Source organism: Dipodomys ordii, unplaced genomic scaffold (assembly GCF_000151885.1).
Source record: "Dipodomys ordii isolate 6190 unplaced genomic scaffold, Dord_2.0 Scaffold18, whole genome shotgun sequence".
Taxonomy (NCBI): Eukaryota; Metazoa; Chordata; class Mammalia; order Rodentia; family Heteromyidae; genus Dipodomys; species Dipodomys ordii.
Window position 1 is genome coordinate 8,899,005 of NW_012267234.1, and position 14,957 is coordinate 8,913,961.

Here is a 14,957-nt window from a genome sequence, read left to right on the forward strand (position 1 = left end):
TGAGGAAATGAACAAATAAGCCAAAATGTCTATAACAACTATTCGATTTGGCTTGCAAAGATCAGCACACAGTAGTATGTGTGTGTGCCTGCACTGGGGCCCGAATGCAAGGCCTCCCATTCTCACTTGGCTTCTTCGCTCAAGGATGGCATTCAACCAGTTGAGCAACACCTCCACTTCTGTTTTCCTGCCAGTTAAATGAGATAAAGAGTCTCTTAGTCTTCCTAGGCTGGCTTTGAAGCTTGATTCTCCCATCTCTGCTTCCAAAGTAGCAAGGGTTACAGGTGTGAGCCACCAGCACCTGGCTTAGAGCAGTTTCTTAAAAGAGTTGAGTCAAGTTTGTTCAACAATTTCCTGTTCCATTCAGGAACACAAGCTGTGCTGCAATTAATCAGCTACTTCTATTGGAGAGAAGCAAGACTTTAATGAAGAATGCTACAAGTATTGACAATAATTAGCTCCCATTTTTAAAAAAGATTACAGAAAACACTTTACTGAAATTTTTTGCTAAAAAGACAGTCTTTTGGGATGTCTGACAGCAAGCACGACACAGTACAAAAGGAGAAGGGAATGTTGAATCCCAGTACGAGACACTAACAGCACAATTAGGGAGGGGGCAGAAGCAACCATTTCACAAAGAATGGAATTAGGCATTTATATTCAGCCAGGACTTTTTTTTTAAGCTTTTAAAGTCCAGCATTAGGAAAGAAACAGAAAGGAGGGGGCAGGTAGGGGAACTAAGCTTATCTACAATCACTATTTTACCAAAAAAAACCACACTGGTTCAACCAAAACAAGTGGAGGACAAACCCGCCGATGTCGCTCAGCACATATTTAGAGCAAATGCCAAGGCAATCAGGCCTAGGGTTCACGTCACGAGTGGCGAAACAGTTTTTAAAAGGAATCTGATTCCATGAGGACTGGTTTGTCATTAACCTGGGCTCATCACAGACAGAGTTCCTTCGCGTCTGCATTACAAGGCCAAAACTCCATATGGAACAAGTTCATTTCAGATAATGCTCACATTGCTGGTTTTCACAGATCATGGCATCCTATGTGGCTCCTCTTGGACTTCATCTTTCCTAGGAGAAGGCTCTGCAGATTAGTGGGGATTTCAAATGTAAGCAAACCACTAAAGGGAAACACTAGTGATACTCTGGCACAGTACAAGCGGTGTGCCTGTTCTCTGCCAAGGACATGGGGTATGTTTGCCTCTGCCTCTTAGCTCCATGATCTCCAACAGTGATGAGTTGGACGGAGGCCTAATCATATTGGAAGGGGGTTGTCCCCAGATTCTCATTCCAGCTCAGCTTCTGAAACATACAGCAGACTACCAGGGACTATTGTTAGAACCACGCTCCTGCAAATCCTGTGGAAATCATATGCCTGTTTCAGTTCATGCCAAGTTTTTTCATGGTCCGCCAGCGATCCTTAATCATTACAGCTGTTCGGTTAACGAAGGGGTAATTTTTAGAAATGGCAGCCCAGTTTCCTTCTCCGTACTTCTCTACTCCAGCCTTGATCCACTCGCTTTCTTCTACGGTCCACTTCTGCAAAAGAAAACCAAGACATCAAAACCCATCACTAGTCACATCTTCTCCAATACAGTGATGAGGACAACTCAAAAACCTTAGAAGAATCAGAACCCAAAAAGCAGGCTGTAGGTTTCCGAGTTCAATGTCCTGCCTTGTCCTTCTCAACTAACAGCCACTTCTGTGTTCCAATCTCCAAATGCGCAAGTGTCGTTCATGCTCCAGAAAGTGTCAGGTGCTGTCCCCGCCTAGACTTTTCTTCTACAGAACTATTACTTGAGCTTAATTTGAATTCTCTCAAAAGGGATTTTTATTAGATGATGGACAGTCTTTGCCTATGAGAAGAGGGACTTCCTTTACCTCTGTTCTTCCTACACAACTTGCAGCACAAAAGAGGTCTAGGTTACCTGCTTCCTTGTTATATTGGTTGTACTGTCTTCATCAGGTGCTGCTGGAAAACATTAAGAGTAAATTCATTTTAGAGCTCACCTTCCTCCACCAAAAACCACAAGAAAACAGAGATGGTTCTCAAAGGGAAGACCTGATTCAGAGTTCACAAACACAGAGGGTTGGGGACACAGCTCAGGATAGGGGACATGCCTAGCGTGAATAAGGCCTTAGGTTAATCCTCAGCATTGCAAAACCAAAACGAATTCTGCAGACATTGAGGAGAAAAAGGATATTAATAAAGAATAATTCATTCAGTCATTCAGCCCATAGAATTTGTACAAAGCAAGTGCCTTACAAACAGGCTTTCAGTAAATGTTGGTTAAAGATGGATTTCAACCCTTTTAGTGAAGCTGTTATTCTATGATATTACCAAGGGATTCATCGTATTTAAAACCTTGATATAGGGGCTGGGAAGGTGGCTCAGTGGTAGAGCTCTTGCCTTACATGCCTGAGGCCCTGGGTTCGATTCCTCAGCACAACATAAGAAAAAAGAAAAAAGCTGGAAGTGGCGCTGTGGCTCAAGTGGTAGAGCGCTAGCCTTGAGCTGAAGAGCTGAGGGACAGCGCCCAGGCCCAGAGTTCAGGCCCCACAACCGGACCCAAAAAAATAAATAAAATTAAAAAAAAAAATAAAATAAAACCTTGATATAGGGCTGGGGTGTAGCTCAGTGGTAGGGAACTTGCCTAATGTGTGGGGCTGGGTTCAATCCCAGCATTAGAAGAAAGAGTTGGTCATTAATGCCTCACGCCTGTAATAATCCTAGCTACTCAGGAGGCTGAGATTTGAAGATCACAGTCAAAGCCAGTCTGGGAGGAAAGTCTGAGAGACTCATCTCCAATTAACCACCAGAAAACCTGAAGTGGCATATCTCAAAGTGGTAGAGTGTTATAGCCTTGAGCAAAAAAGCTCAAAAACAACTCCCAGGCCCTGGGTTCAAGTACTACATACAACTAGCCCCCCCTCCCCCCAAAAAAAGACAACTCTGTGTGTACATCATATAAACATGTATGTGTATAGCTACAGGATGTACAAGTATAAAACATGACATTTCAAGCAACTATAGCCAGTTAAAAAACTGAGGAGGTAAAGATGTGTAAAAGCGCAGCCTGCGGGACGTCTGCCCCAGCAATCACCGCCCTGGTAATGTTTCCCAAATAACAAAGGAAGATGGCTCTAAAAGATGAATGCTTAGACTGCTTTTATGAAATATTTCCTAACAGCGGAAGCAGATTACTGACGCTGTGTTAAGAAATGGGTATTTTCTACAACCTTTTAATCTTTAAAAATTTTTTAAAAAAATGTTTGGGGTCCGGTCCTGGGGTCTGAACTCTGGGCCTGGGCACTGTCCTTCAGCTCTTCAGCTCAAGGCTATTGCTCTACCACTTGAGCCACAGCGCCACTTCCAACTTTTTTCTTTTTTGCTTATGTGGTGCTGAGGAATTGAACCCAGGGCCTCATGCATGCAAGGCAAGAGCTCTACCACTGAGCCACCTTCCCAGACCTAAAAAAATTTTTTTTTACTATCTGTTGTCTTTTTATTGTTATTCTGTTACTTCTCCCATTTTCCATGTGATCTTGCTCTTTGCAATGAAGGAATGTTTTTAAGGGCAAAACTGTGGGATTGGTAAAGGATTATTGTTGCTATAGAATCCCACAGGAAGTTGATATTATTATTAGAAGGTAAAATAGGTGCTGGGAGAGATTCTGATGCAAAAGCTACGAGTTTAGTATTAACTAGGGATAAGTAGTATAAGTATATAAGTATATTTAGAGATTGCTGACACTTTTTCACTTGGGCTGGGGGCATAACAATGATTATGCTTGCCTAGCATGCCCAAGACATGGGGTTTGAACTCAGAGTGTGGATGCTATCCCTGACTTTTTATGCTCAAGGCTAATACTCTACAACTTGAACTACAGCTCTACTTCCAGCCTTATAAGGTGGCTAAATGGAGGTAAGTCTCATGGACTTTCTTGCTCTGAACTGCAATTGTTAAGAGTTCATCCACCTGACTAGTTAGCCACCGGCATCTAACTTCCTAGGACTTATTAAGATAAACGAACCTCGGGTTTGGGAAGGTGGCTCAGTGGTAAAGCGCTTACCTTGCATGCATGAGGCTCTGGGTTTGATTCCTTAGCACCACATAAGCAGAAAAAGCTGGAAATGGTACTATGGCTCAAGTGGTAGAGCACTAGCCTTGAGCTGAAGAGCTCAGGGACAGCGTCTAGCCCCAGGACCGATAAAACAAAACAAGATAAACGAACCTTGAAGAATTTAAACATGGAGTGGCACTTTCATATTTGTTGCTTAAAAGGTAAAGCACCGATGGTTCATTCCTGTAATCCTAGCAACTTAGGAGGCTGAGATCTGAGGATTTTGGTTTGAAGCCAGCCTCGTCAGTAAAGTCTATGACACTCTTACATCCAATTAACCACCAAAGTACCAGAAGTGGAGCTGTGCCAGCATTGAGAGGAAAAAGCTAAAGGATAACCCGGAGTTCAAACCCTAGTACACACATGCACATGCGCACACACGCAGCAGGCACACAGAGGACAGGACGGGAAGCTGACTCCACAGGAATCGAAACGAGGTTGACGGCTGTAACTCTTTTGTAGTTAGTTGGCAGGAATAGGGACGGGAGAGGCCATGCATGTATATTTCATAAGTGTGGGGAGGCCAAGGAGAATCTGCAGTTTACCTTCCACTGCAAACAGTTCGTCCTCTCCTGCCCAGGTCTCCTTTTCTTCAACACCATTAGAGCTGTTCCACTTGCCTCCGGATGCTCTGAGGTGAGATCAAGAAGGACAAGGTGGGAAACTCTCAATACAGTCACAGCAATTTTTTCAACCTTAGCTCACTCACTCAAGGTTCAACACATACAAATCCCAAATCAGCCATCCTTCCTGGGCTGGCTAGGGAGCGCCATACAAACACTTGCAGGCGACAGGACCAAGCCTCAAACCCAGCACCAAGTCCACGCCTCCCCCTTCAATCTGCTCATTTCCTTCATCTTGGTTAGGACCTCAAGCTTGCTACGTAGGCACTCTACTGCTGAGCCACATCCTAGCCTTGATTTTTTTTTTTGGGGGGGGGGGCAGTCCTGAAGTTTGAACTCTGGGCATGGGCACTGTCCCTGAGCATCTTTTGCTCAAGGCTAGCACTCTTCCACTTGAGCCACAGTGCCACTTCTAGCTTTTTTGAATAATTTATTGGAGATAAAAGTTTCAGTTTCCTGCCTGAGCAGGCTTTAAACCTCAATCCTCAGATCTCAGCCTCCTTGGTAGCTGTAGCTAGGATTACAGCCATGAGCCACGGGTGCCTGGCTTTGTTTTATTTTTGAGACAGGGTCTCACTAAGAAGCCCAAGATAGCCCCAAACTCACAATCCTGTTTCTGCTTCCTAAATGCTGGGATTGTAGGCATTCGTGACATATTGGGCAGTTTCGACTCTATTAACGATCTGTGCAATGTATCCTAGAATGGGCCAACGTTCCCCTGTCCTTCATTTCCCTCATTGTTCCTATAGTTCAAACTTCCTCCCCTGAGAGCCAACTTAAAATAACATCTCTCCTCCATTGCACGATGGCTTCTTTCTGCCTAGCCAATGGAACCTAAATGCTGGTATGGTCTGCTGGCCCCATTTCCTAAAGGGGCCTACCAAACCCAAGCCCCAGCCCGCTTCAACAGCAGAGCTGGGCTGCCTGGCTCCTTCAATACAAGCGCTGCAGTTTCCTGCCTTGGCCATATCCTTCTCTTTCCACCTGGAAGTCCTTCTCTGCTGTCGTTCAAAGACACATTCTCAAAGACATCTCCTTGCATTCCTGACTCAAGTCCTCTGTCCCACCACACACTGATTTTGCTCTGTAAGCAGTCACTACACAGAGTGCCACTAAACATGAATTCCTTAAAGGCAGGAAATGCACCACTTGTCTACTATAAAGACCTAACACATACTCCAACATGAGCTGGAGATATGCTTCCTAAACTACACTGGGATTAAAGCTATACAATAAAAAGGGTTGGGCACTGGTGGCTGACGCCTGTAATCCCAGCTTCTCAGGAGGCTAAGATCTCAGAATTAAAATGTTGAGACTCTTATGTCCAATCAGCCAGCAAAAAGCTAGAAACAGGTGTGGCTCAAGTGGTAGAGCATCAGCCCAACAAGCAAAGAAGCCCAACAAGGCTGAGAGGCCCTGAGCTGAAACCTCCCCCCTTCACACACAGCTGCACAAAAGAATTATACCCAACAGAATATCAAAACAAAAATCCTTCCCTTAAAATGCAGATTCTTCCTCCAAAAAAATCCCTCCCCCAGTTGACAAATACTCCAAATCCAAAACTAAATGGAAGTACAAAGTACATTTACATTCTGCCTTTTTAGTCAATCTTAACTAATTACCTGATTAATAATGAACTGCCCTGGGGATAGGTCACAGAACTACAACAAACATATATGTGCAGTAAGTCTTGAAGAATTAAAACATGTCAGAGGGGGCTGGGAAGGTGGTTCAAATGGTAGAGCGCTTGCCTTGCATGCTTGAGGCCCTGGGTTCAATTCCTCAGCACCACATAAGCAGGGGAAAAAAAGCCAGAAGTGGCGCTGTGGCTCAAGTGGTAGAGCGCTAGCCTTGAGCTGAAGAGCTGAGGGACAGCGCCCAAGCCCAGAGTTCAGGCCCCATGACCGGACCTCTCCCCCCCCCAAAATAATGTCAGAATGATCTGTAAAAGTTGACAAAAACAGGTGTGGCTCAGCAGTAGAGTACCTAACAGGCACAAGGCCATGAGTTGACAAAATGACAAATGGTATTTCTTGCTGTCAGGGTAATATTTAGCATGTGAGTAATAAAAATTCACTGTCTTGAAAAAAATTCCTTGAGTTCCCTAAATTTTCTAAGGAATTATCTATACCAGTGTCTGAGCTCTTGAATTCATGGCTTGGGTACTGTCTTTGAACTTTTGTGCTCAAGACTAGTTCTCTACTACTTGAGCCAATCTCCCCTTTTGGCATTTTTAGTGCCTAACTGGAGACGAGTCTCACAGGCTTCCCTGACACCTCCTGAGTAGCCAGGATTCAAGTATGAGCCATCGATGAGCCTCCAGAAGGTTGGGGATGACTTGCTTGAGACAAAGTGAAGAACACTTGCATGCAGTCTGCCTTCTAAGGAGTCACGCTGCTAATTACTGTTGGCAAGCAGAAGGTAGAGGGGTCACAGTTTAAGAATTCTATCTCCTTACCCAGTGCTGGCATAAAAACATTTGAACTCTGCTTTTCTTGCTGCTGCTCACTGCCCCTGCGGGGGAAGGAGCGGAGCTCAGAGTCCTCCTTCCTGGAAGATGGCCCTTCCAGAGTCCTTGTGCTTCCTGGCGGAATTACAACTTAGTGAGCACCAGCCTAGCAGAGGCCAGTAAATTAGTCTGTGGCTGATATCTGAGGCTTTAATTGAGAATGTTTCTTACATTTTAAAGTGTTAAGGAAAAAAGTTAAACCAGAATATGGGACAGAGAACTCATGTGTTAGTCCTCTGCTAGCTTTACAGATGGTTTGAATGTTGTGCTTTAAAAAATGCAATAAGAGCCGGGCGCTGGTGGCTCACGCCTGTAATCCTAGCTACTCAGGAGGCTGAGATCTGAGGATCGCGGTTCAAAGCCAGCCCGGGCAAGAGAGACCGTGAGACTCCTATCTCCAATAAACCACCAGAAAACCGGAAGTGGCGCTGTAGCTCAAGTGGTAGAGCCCTCGCCTTGAGCTGAAGAGCTGAGGGACAGCGCCCAGGCCCAGAGTTCAAGCCCCACGACCGACCAAAAAAAAAAATAAAAAAAATAAAAAAAAATAAAAAATGCAATAAGGTAAAATGCAAGACCCAAGAATATCATTTTACTTGGTTAGCAAGTACCAAGTAAGAAGTTGCTGTGTGTCAATTGCTGTGCAGGAAAAGTCTAGGACAGTTCCTCCAGGCGATCTCCTGGGAGACCCTTCCTTCCCCTTCAGAAGGACACCTCACACAAATTTCCTGTGGAACAGGCCCTCTGAAAACCTGCACCTGTCTCTAGCTCCCTGCCTTTCCTCCGTGGTAGCCCATGGGCCTTTGGAATTATATGGGGCTTTTTTTTTTTTTTTTGTCAGTCATGGGGCCTGAACTCTGGGCCTGGACACTGTTCCTCAGCTCTTCAGCTCAAGGCTAGCACTCTACCACTTGAGCCACAGCGGCACTTCTGGCTTTTTTGCTTATGTGGTGCTGAGGAATCGAACCCAGGGCCTCATGCATGCAAGGCAAGCGTTCTACCACTGAGCCACCTTCCCATCTACTCCCTCCCCACCTTTTTTTAAAGCAGGTTACAGAGCATTCTCCTGCCTCTTCAAATTCAGTGGTCAGGAGCCTGGAAATGCATACTTGTGATTACAACTCAAGTAGGTGGAGGCATCCTGCTTGACTGACTTCAATGAACTCAACATCTGGCCCATCTACCCATCCAGAATGTTGCTTCCTTCTCTCCCACCCTGGATTTGCCCACCATAGTACATGGGATATTTTGCAGCACTCCAGGATGACCACATAGTTCCCATTACCCAGAACCCTTTGCGCCTAATCTGTCTGTAATTTCCTACTCATCTTCCAAAGCTAGCTCATATGCTCCTCTGCACTGAGCTCCTACAGCTCTCCTCAAGCTGTCCCAGGGCTTACAGCAGAGAACACAAGACGACTTTCCTATAAGAACTTGACAGTATTTTCAGTTTTGCAAGCCTGACTGTCTTGTCATGGCTAGTCGACTCATGATCACAGGCACTGAAAGCACCCATGAGAAATCTGTAATTAATGGATGCAGCTGTGTTCTATTTACAACCAGGCACCAGGGGCTCACGCCTGTCATCCTAGCTACTCAGGAAGCTGAGATCTGAGGATGGCAGTTCAAAGCCTGCCTAGGCAGGAAAGGAATGTCTGAGACTCTTATCTACAATTCACCAACAGAAAACCAGAAGTAGAGCTGTAGCACAAAGTGGTAGTGCACTAGCCTTGAGCAGAAAGCTCAAGGACAGAGCCCAAGCCAAGTTCAAGCCCCACTACTAAAAGTAAAAAAAAGCCCAGGGACAAAGCCTGGATCCTGAGTTCAAATCCCAGGACCAGGACACACACACACACACACACACACTAACTTTCCACACACACACTAACTTTCCACACACACACTAACTTTCCACACACACACTCCACACAAAAAACAAAACAAAAAATAACTTTGGGGCTGGGGATGTGGCTTAGTGGTAGAGTGCCTGCCTAGCATGCATGAAGCCTCAGCACCGCATAAACAGAAAAAAAACCAGAAGTGGCACTGTGGCTCAAGTGGTAGAGTGCTAGACTTGAGCAAAAAAGTAGCTCAGGGCCCTGAGCTCAAGCCCCAGGACTGGGCAAAAACAAACAAAACAAAACAACAACAACAAAAAAACCAACGTTGTTTGCAAAGGCCTCAGTGAATTTGGCTCAAAGGCCAGTTTGCCAACCCCTACTTTAAGGAGCCTCTAGTACACGTCATGCTTTTGTCATGCCATTTGTGACAAGTGGGTACATCCACCAACCCCACAAATACTCCCATTAACAAACCACTAAACCCTGCATGTTCCCCAGCCTTGCCTGCTTGTGGGGGCAAAGCTCCATGCACAGTACTTCCATGACGATAAACCATTCATGTGTCAAATGAGGACAATGCAGCGCTGTATCAGCTATGCCGACTAAAAATCCAGTAACTAATTACCAAGTGCAAGTGGTGATGCACACACTGCACAACCTGTGCCTCAAACCTTAGGGGACCCAGCACAGGCCACAGCAGGAATCCCTTAACCACTACAACAGGGAGCAGTGGTGAAGATGACAAAGTTGCAGATCAGCAAGGCGGATCACTTACAGCAGGGTGACAGTGAAGAGTTCATGGAGGAGGTGGTTTTAAGAGGCAAGATGGAGGTCATGGCACCCAGGCCCCGAGCTTCTGTACCAAGACGGATCTGAGCCAGGGTGTTGATGGCCCACACCTATAATCCTAGCTACGTAGGAAGATGAGATCCGAGGATCCTGGTTTGAAGCCAGCTTAGGCACAAAAGTCCATGAGACTCTCATGTCCAGTGAACCATCAAAAAGCTGGAAGTGGAGATGTGGCTCAAGTGGTAGATTACCAGCCGTGAGCAGAAAAAGCCAAATGAAAGCACAAGGCCCTGAGTTCAAGCCCTACTACTAGCAAACAGAAAAAAAGAAAAAGACCAACCTGGCTTATACAGCCTAAAGCCCATCGCTGCCACTTTCAGCTGCCTTCGGGAAAGCTAGTAACTTTTCTATACCTTCCTGGCCTGCACAGTGGGGCTAGCATACCACCTCACTGTGTGAGGACTGAGACTCAGGTAACACACAAAGGTGCTTGGTTTCAGGAAGCACTTAACAGCTTCTCTTCCCTTGGAAGATGAACAGGACTGTGACAAGCAATGACGGAAGGATGACAGTCCATTGTGGGGAATGAGAAGCAGCAGAAGCACAGCAGGAGAAAACAGGCAGCGTGTCCCAGAGAGCAAGTACACCACTTTGCCTGGAGGGTGGACCCACAGAGGGCACAATGGGCAGCAAGACTTAAAAGCTAGGCTGAGAGTCAAGATGAGAGTAAAATGAAAGTACTCTAACCACTGGCCCACAGTACCTAGCAGAATGTGTAAGGTTAGCAGGTATTTACTCAATTTCTCAGAGTTTCAAACGCTCACAGAAAGTGCGAAACTGCAAGTATTCAGTCTTTTAGAACAGATCAAGGTGGAACGTAGCCCGATTCAAACAGCTTTCTTGGAACAGAAACTTGCTAAAAATGAAAGCGGCGATGGGGAGGCTGGGAACCTTTCCATCCTCACTTACGCCCTAGGGCAATGTTGGGCAGCCTATGTGCAGGGCTTTGCAACTAGCAGGGAGGCTACATTGTCACTCCCTGCTCCCAAGTCACATTCTAGCGCGTTGAGTAAGCCTTGGTGGTGAGTAACTTAGTTCAAAGTTACTTCATTCATGGAAGTAATCCCAGGCCCAACCAGGATTGCCAACCAGCCCCCAAACAACTACAAAGGTCTTCGTACTTGGGATTCTTCTCCCCAGATCGCGTGTGACTGAGAGCCGTGGGCTTGGATGGTGACGCTGGAATGGACTCCTGGGAGGAGTTGAGGCCTGTGCTGGGCCCAGTACACTGGCTGTCCTCTTCCAAAATCAATCTGCTTATTGTCATGCGCTTGTTTTTGGGCTGCAGTTCCGAGCTGCCCTCCCTGTCAGGAGCTGAGCTTTCATTTTCATCTTTTCTGGGTCTCTTGTTTTTGAGAGCTACTGATGATGGGGATGCTTGATTAGGAAGTACCAGATCCTTCTGGTCCAGTTTTGAGAAAGCTGCCTCTGAATCCTGTGCACTGGACAGAGCCTTGAAAGCTGCTTTCAGAGTCCGAATCCCAATGGTGGTTGGAGTACTCTGCAGCTGCCTACATATAAAGCAAACACACAAGGGTCAGTTCACCACTGCCAAAGCTCATCCAAATAGGCACTACTACTTCTCAATGGAAGGTTTCAAATTAGACAGACAACTCGGCATTAAAACACCAAGACACGAGCCAGTAGAGTGCTCATGTCTATAATCCCAGCTACTTGGGAGGCAGAAACAGGAAAGAAGTGGTTTGAGGCTAGCCAGGGCAAAAAGTCAGGGAAATTTCATCTCAACCAACAAGCCAGGTGTGGTGGAATATACCGGTAACCACAACGAAATAGGACATGTAGGTAGGAGGATTAAGGTCTGGCTCTCTCAGGTTGGTTTGTTTTGTCATCTGGCCTATGATGTCACCTAGAGTTAATGTTGGTATGAAAAAACTCCCTTACCGTTAAAATAAAAACAACGACAAAAAATCTTATCCATATATTGAATGCTGACTCCCACCTAAGACTGACTTGTAATGATTTTAGGCAGCAAACAACAAATTTCTTCATCTGAAAAATAACTAAAGCATAAAAGGCTAGAGTTGTGGTCAGATAGAGCATCTGCCTAGCAAGCACAAAGACTGAGTTCAGAACCCAACAGCCCCCTAACCCACTCCACACACCAAGTTGGGCACAATAGCTCACACCTGTAATCCTAGCTACTCAGGAGGCTGAGATCTGAGGATCGCAGCTCAAAGCTAGCCAGGGCAGAGAAGTCTGTGAGACTTTTATCTCTAATAAACTACTCTGAAAAAGCCAGAAAGGGGGGTCGAGGGAGAGAAGGGAGATGGGAGGGCAGGGATGGTAAGGGGAAACAAAGGAGGAGGCAACAATGCTTGATAAGAAATGTACTCATTACCTTGCTCATGTAACTGTAATCCCTCTGTACGGTATTTTCACAGTAAAAAACTTATTTAAAAAAAAAAGGACAGGGGCTGGGAAGGTGGCTCAGTGGTAGAGCGCTTGCCTTGCATGCCTGAGGCCCTGGGTTCGATTCCTCAGCACCACATAAGCAAAAAGAAAAAAGCCAGAAGTGGCGCTGTGGCTCAAGTGGTAGAGTGTGAGCCTTAAGCTGAAGAGCTGAGGGACACGCCCAGGCCCAGAGTTCAGGCCCCACGAATGGACTGGACCCCCCCCCAAAAAAAAAAGGACAGAGAGAGAGAGACTAGGAGTCACAGGCAGAGACACATCCACATTCTCCCTATCACCTAGCATGTGATGACAGGTGCCCCTGCTAGGGAAGGGCCATCACAATCACAGGCCCTCAAACCTAACAACCACAAGCTAAGAACAAACCCCTTTTCTTTATGAAATTGTTAAGAGTAATGCAAAAAAGACTAACACATAGGTCCTCAAGTGCATCTCAACTTGAGACCACTGGCTTTAGCTACCACACTTGGGATTCCTACTCAAACATCTGAATACTACTACTGCAGGTGTGAGTGAAGCAGAGAGAAAGGGGAAACATCACCTCTGAGGAAGAGCGGGCCAGGATCTTCTGTGGGGAATCCCTGACAGGTCATCTTTGCCACTGTCTATTGCCCAGTGTCGTAGCCCACTAAGCCCGTTCTGTCACCTTGAGGAAATAATTCTGTTCAGCGTGCTCCCCAAAGTCACCAAAGGCATCTCCCTTACCTTGGAGCCTCTCTGGGGGGCTTTTCCACAGGCTCTGGTGCTGGCTGTTTATCTACTTTCACTGTACTTGAGGCAGCGGACTCAGATCTTAAAGCCTTTTTGGCCATCTGAAACAGGAAAGATATCAGGAAGAGGAAACAGAATTTCACTTATTTTCTGCTTCTTTCACTATAAACATACTCTAACCACTCAAAAACCGGAAGTGGTGCTGTGGCTCAAGTGGTAGGGTAAAGAATTAGCAAGGCCCTGAGGTCAAGCCCTACAAACAAACAAACAAAAGGCCAGAAGTGGCACTGTGGGGTTCAAGTGGTAGAGCCATAGCCTTGAGCCAAAACAGCTCAGGGATAGTGCCCAGGCCCTGAGTTCAAGTCCCAGCCAGGGCTGGCACAAAAAACAAACAAACAAAACACAGGTCTTGGAATGTGGCTTAGTGGTAGAGTGCTTGCCTAAAATGTATGAAGTCCTGGGTTCAATTCCTCAGTACCACATAACCAGAAAAAAGCCAGAAGTGGAGCTATGGCTCAAGTGGTAGACTGCCTGCTTTGAGCAAAAGAAGCTCAGAGACAGTGCCCTGGCTGAGTTCAAGCCCCAGGACTGGCAACAAACACACAAATACACACACACACACACACACACACAAACCCACAAAAAACCAAAACAGCAATACTTCCCCAAGTGGGTCAAGGTGTCTTCATTGAAAGGCCAACTCACTTTAAGTGCCGTTAACCCCCTAGACATCACTAGCCCGTTTAAATGTTTCAGATATCAAATAATTACAAAAATTTACTCTATGTATCTTCTGTCCTTCCAATCTCAATCACAATCCAGTTTTTGGCTCCCAAGTATACTTTTAGCATCATGTATCAAAGTCAAATTTCTTTTTTCTTTTTGCTGGTCGTGGGGCTTGAACTCTGGGCCTGAGCACTGTCTCTGAGCTCTTTTGCTCAAGGCTAGCAGTCTGCCACTTTGAGCCACAGCTCCATTTCTGGTTTTCTGTTGGTTAATTGGAGATAAAGAGTCTCACAGACTTTCCTGCCTGCCCGGGCTGGCTTTGAACCTTGATCTTCAGCTTTCAGCCTCCTAAGTAGATAGGATTACAGGTGTGAGCTCCTGGTGCCTGGCTATTCCTTGGTATTTCTGAGGCATTTAAGGAAGACACAATTCAACCTTTGTCTTTTCACTTGTCATTTCCTAATTCCCAGCCTTCCTCAAAGGCACGTGATGACTACAGGAAAGATGACGGCATACCGTGAGAAGGTAGGGCTCAGTGTCGTCCAGGTGGCTCTCCAGGAAGCGCAACATCTTTTGTTGGAAGGTCTCATAGGAAAAGTTCTGGATAACAGGGTGGGCCAAGTTCTTTTCTCGGATAATATTCAGGAGATCGTTCCTCAGTTTCTATATACAGGACCAACATTTGAAATGTGAGAAAGGAAAACAGCAGTAAAAATTCAGTGAGTGAGACAGCACACTATCAGAACTTTTACAGCGCCTTCAGTAAAAATCAACAGCATGTGTAACACAGAGGACTGATCAACAGATTATGGTTTAGCCACAATGAGTAATCATGAAGCTGTAAGAAAGAGGCAAAGCATGCAAGGGGCTAGTGGCTCACACCGTAGCTACTCAGGGGCTGAGATCTGAGAATCATGGTTTGAAGCCAGCCTGGGCAGGAAAGTAAAAGAGTCTCTTATCTCCAAATAACCAGCAAAAAAAAAAAAAATCCAGAAGTGGAGCTGTGGATCAAGTGGTAGAGCATTAGCCTTGGGCAAAAAAAAAAACTCTGGGACTGTGCCTAGGTTCTGAGTTCAAGCCCCAGGACTGACCCCTCCCCCACTAACTAAGAGAGATAAAGTGCTATGTGCTAATA

General features: G+C 45.8%; 1 protein-coding gene across 2 annotated transcripts in view; it reads right to left on the bottom strand.

Annotated features, from left to right (window-relative positions):
• Positions 1–266: 266 nt before the first annotated feature.
• Terf2 (telomeric repeat binding factor 2) overlaps positions 267–14,957 on the bottom strand; it is a 32,440-nt gene continuing 17,749 nt past the window's right edge. The window contains exons 5-10 of one of the 2 annotated variants that reach the window (XM_013012999.1): positions 14,339–14,485; positions 13,091–13,197; positions 11,077–11,466; positions 4,682–4,767; positions 1,940–1,980; positions 267–1,550 (exon numbers count right to left, since the gene is read on the bottom strand). In XM_013012999.1, the coding sequence (XP_012868453.1) occupies positions 1,392–1,550; positions 1,940–1,980; positions 4,682–4,767; positions 11,077–11,466; positions 13,091–13,197; positions 14,339–14,485 (930 nt within the window). In that variant the 3' untranslated portion in view covers positions 267–1,391. Of the gene's footprint in view, positions 1,551–1,939; positions 1,984–4,681; positions 4,768–11,076; positions 11,467–13,090; positions 13,198–14,338; positions 14,486–14,957 lie in introns of both variants that reach the window. The other variant, XM_013012998.1, reaches the window with a different exon arrangement.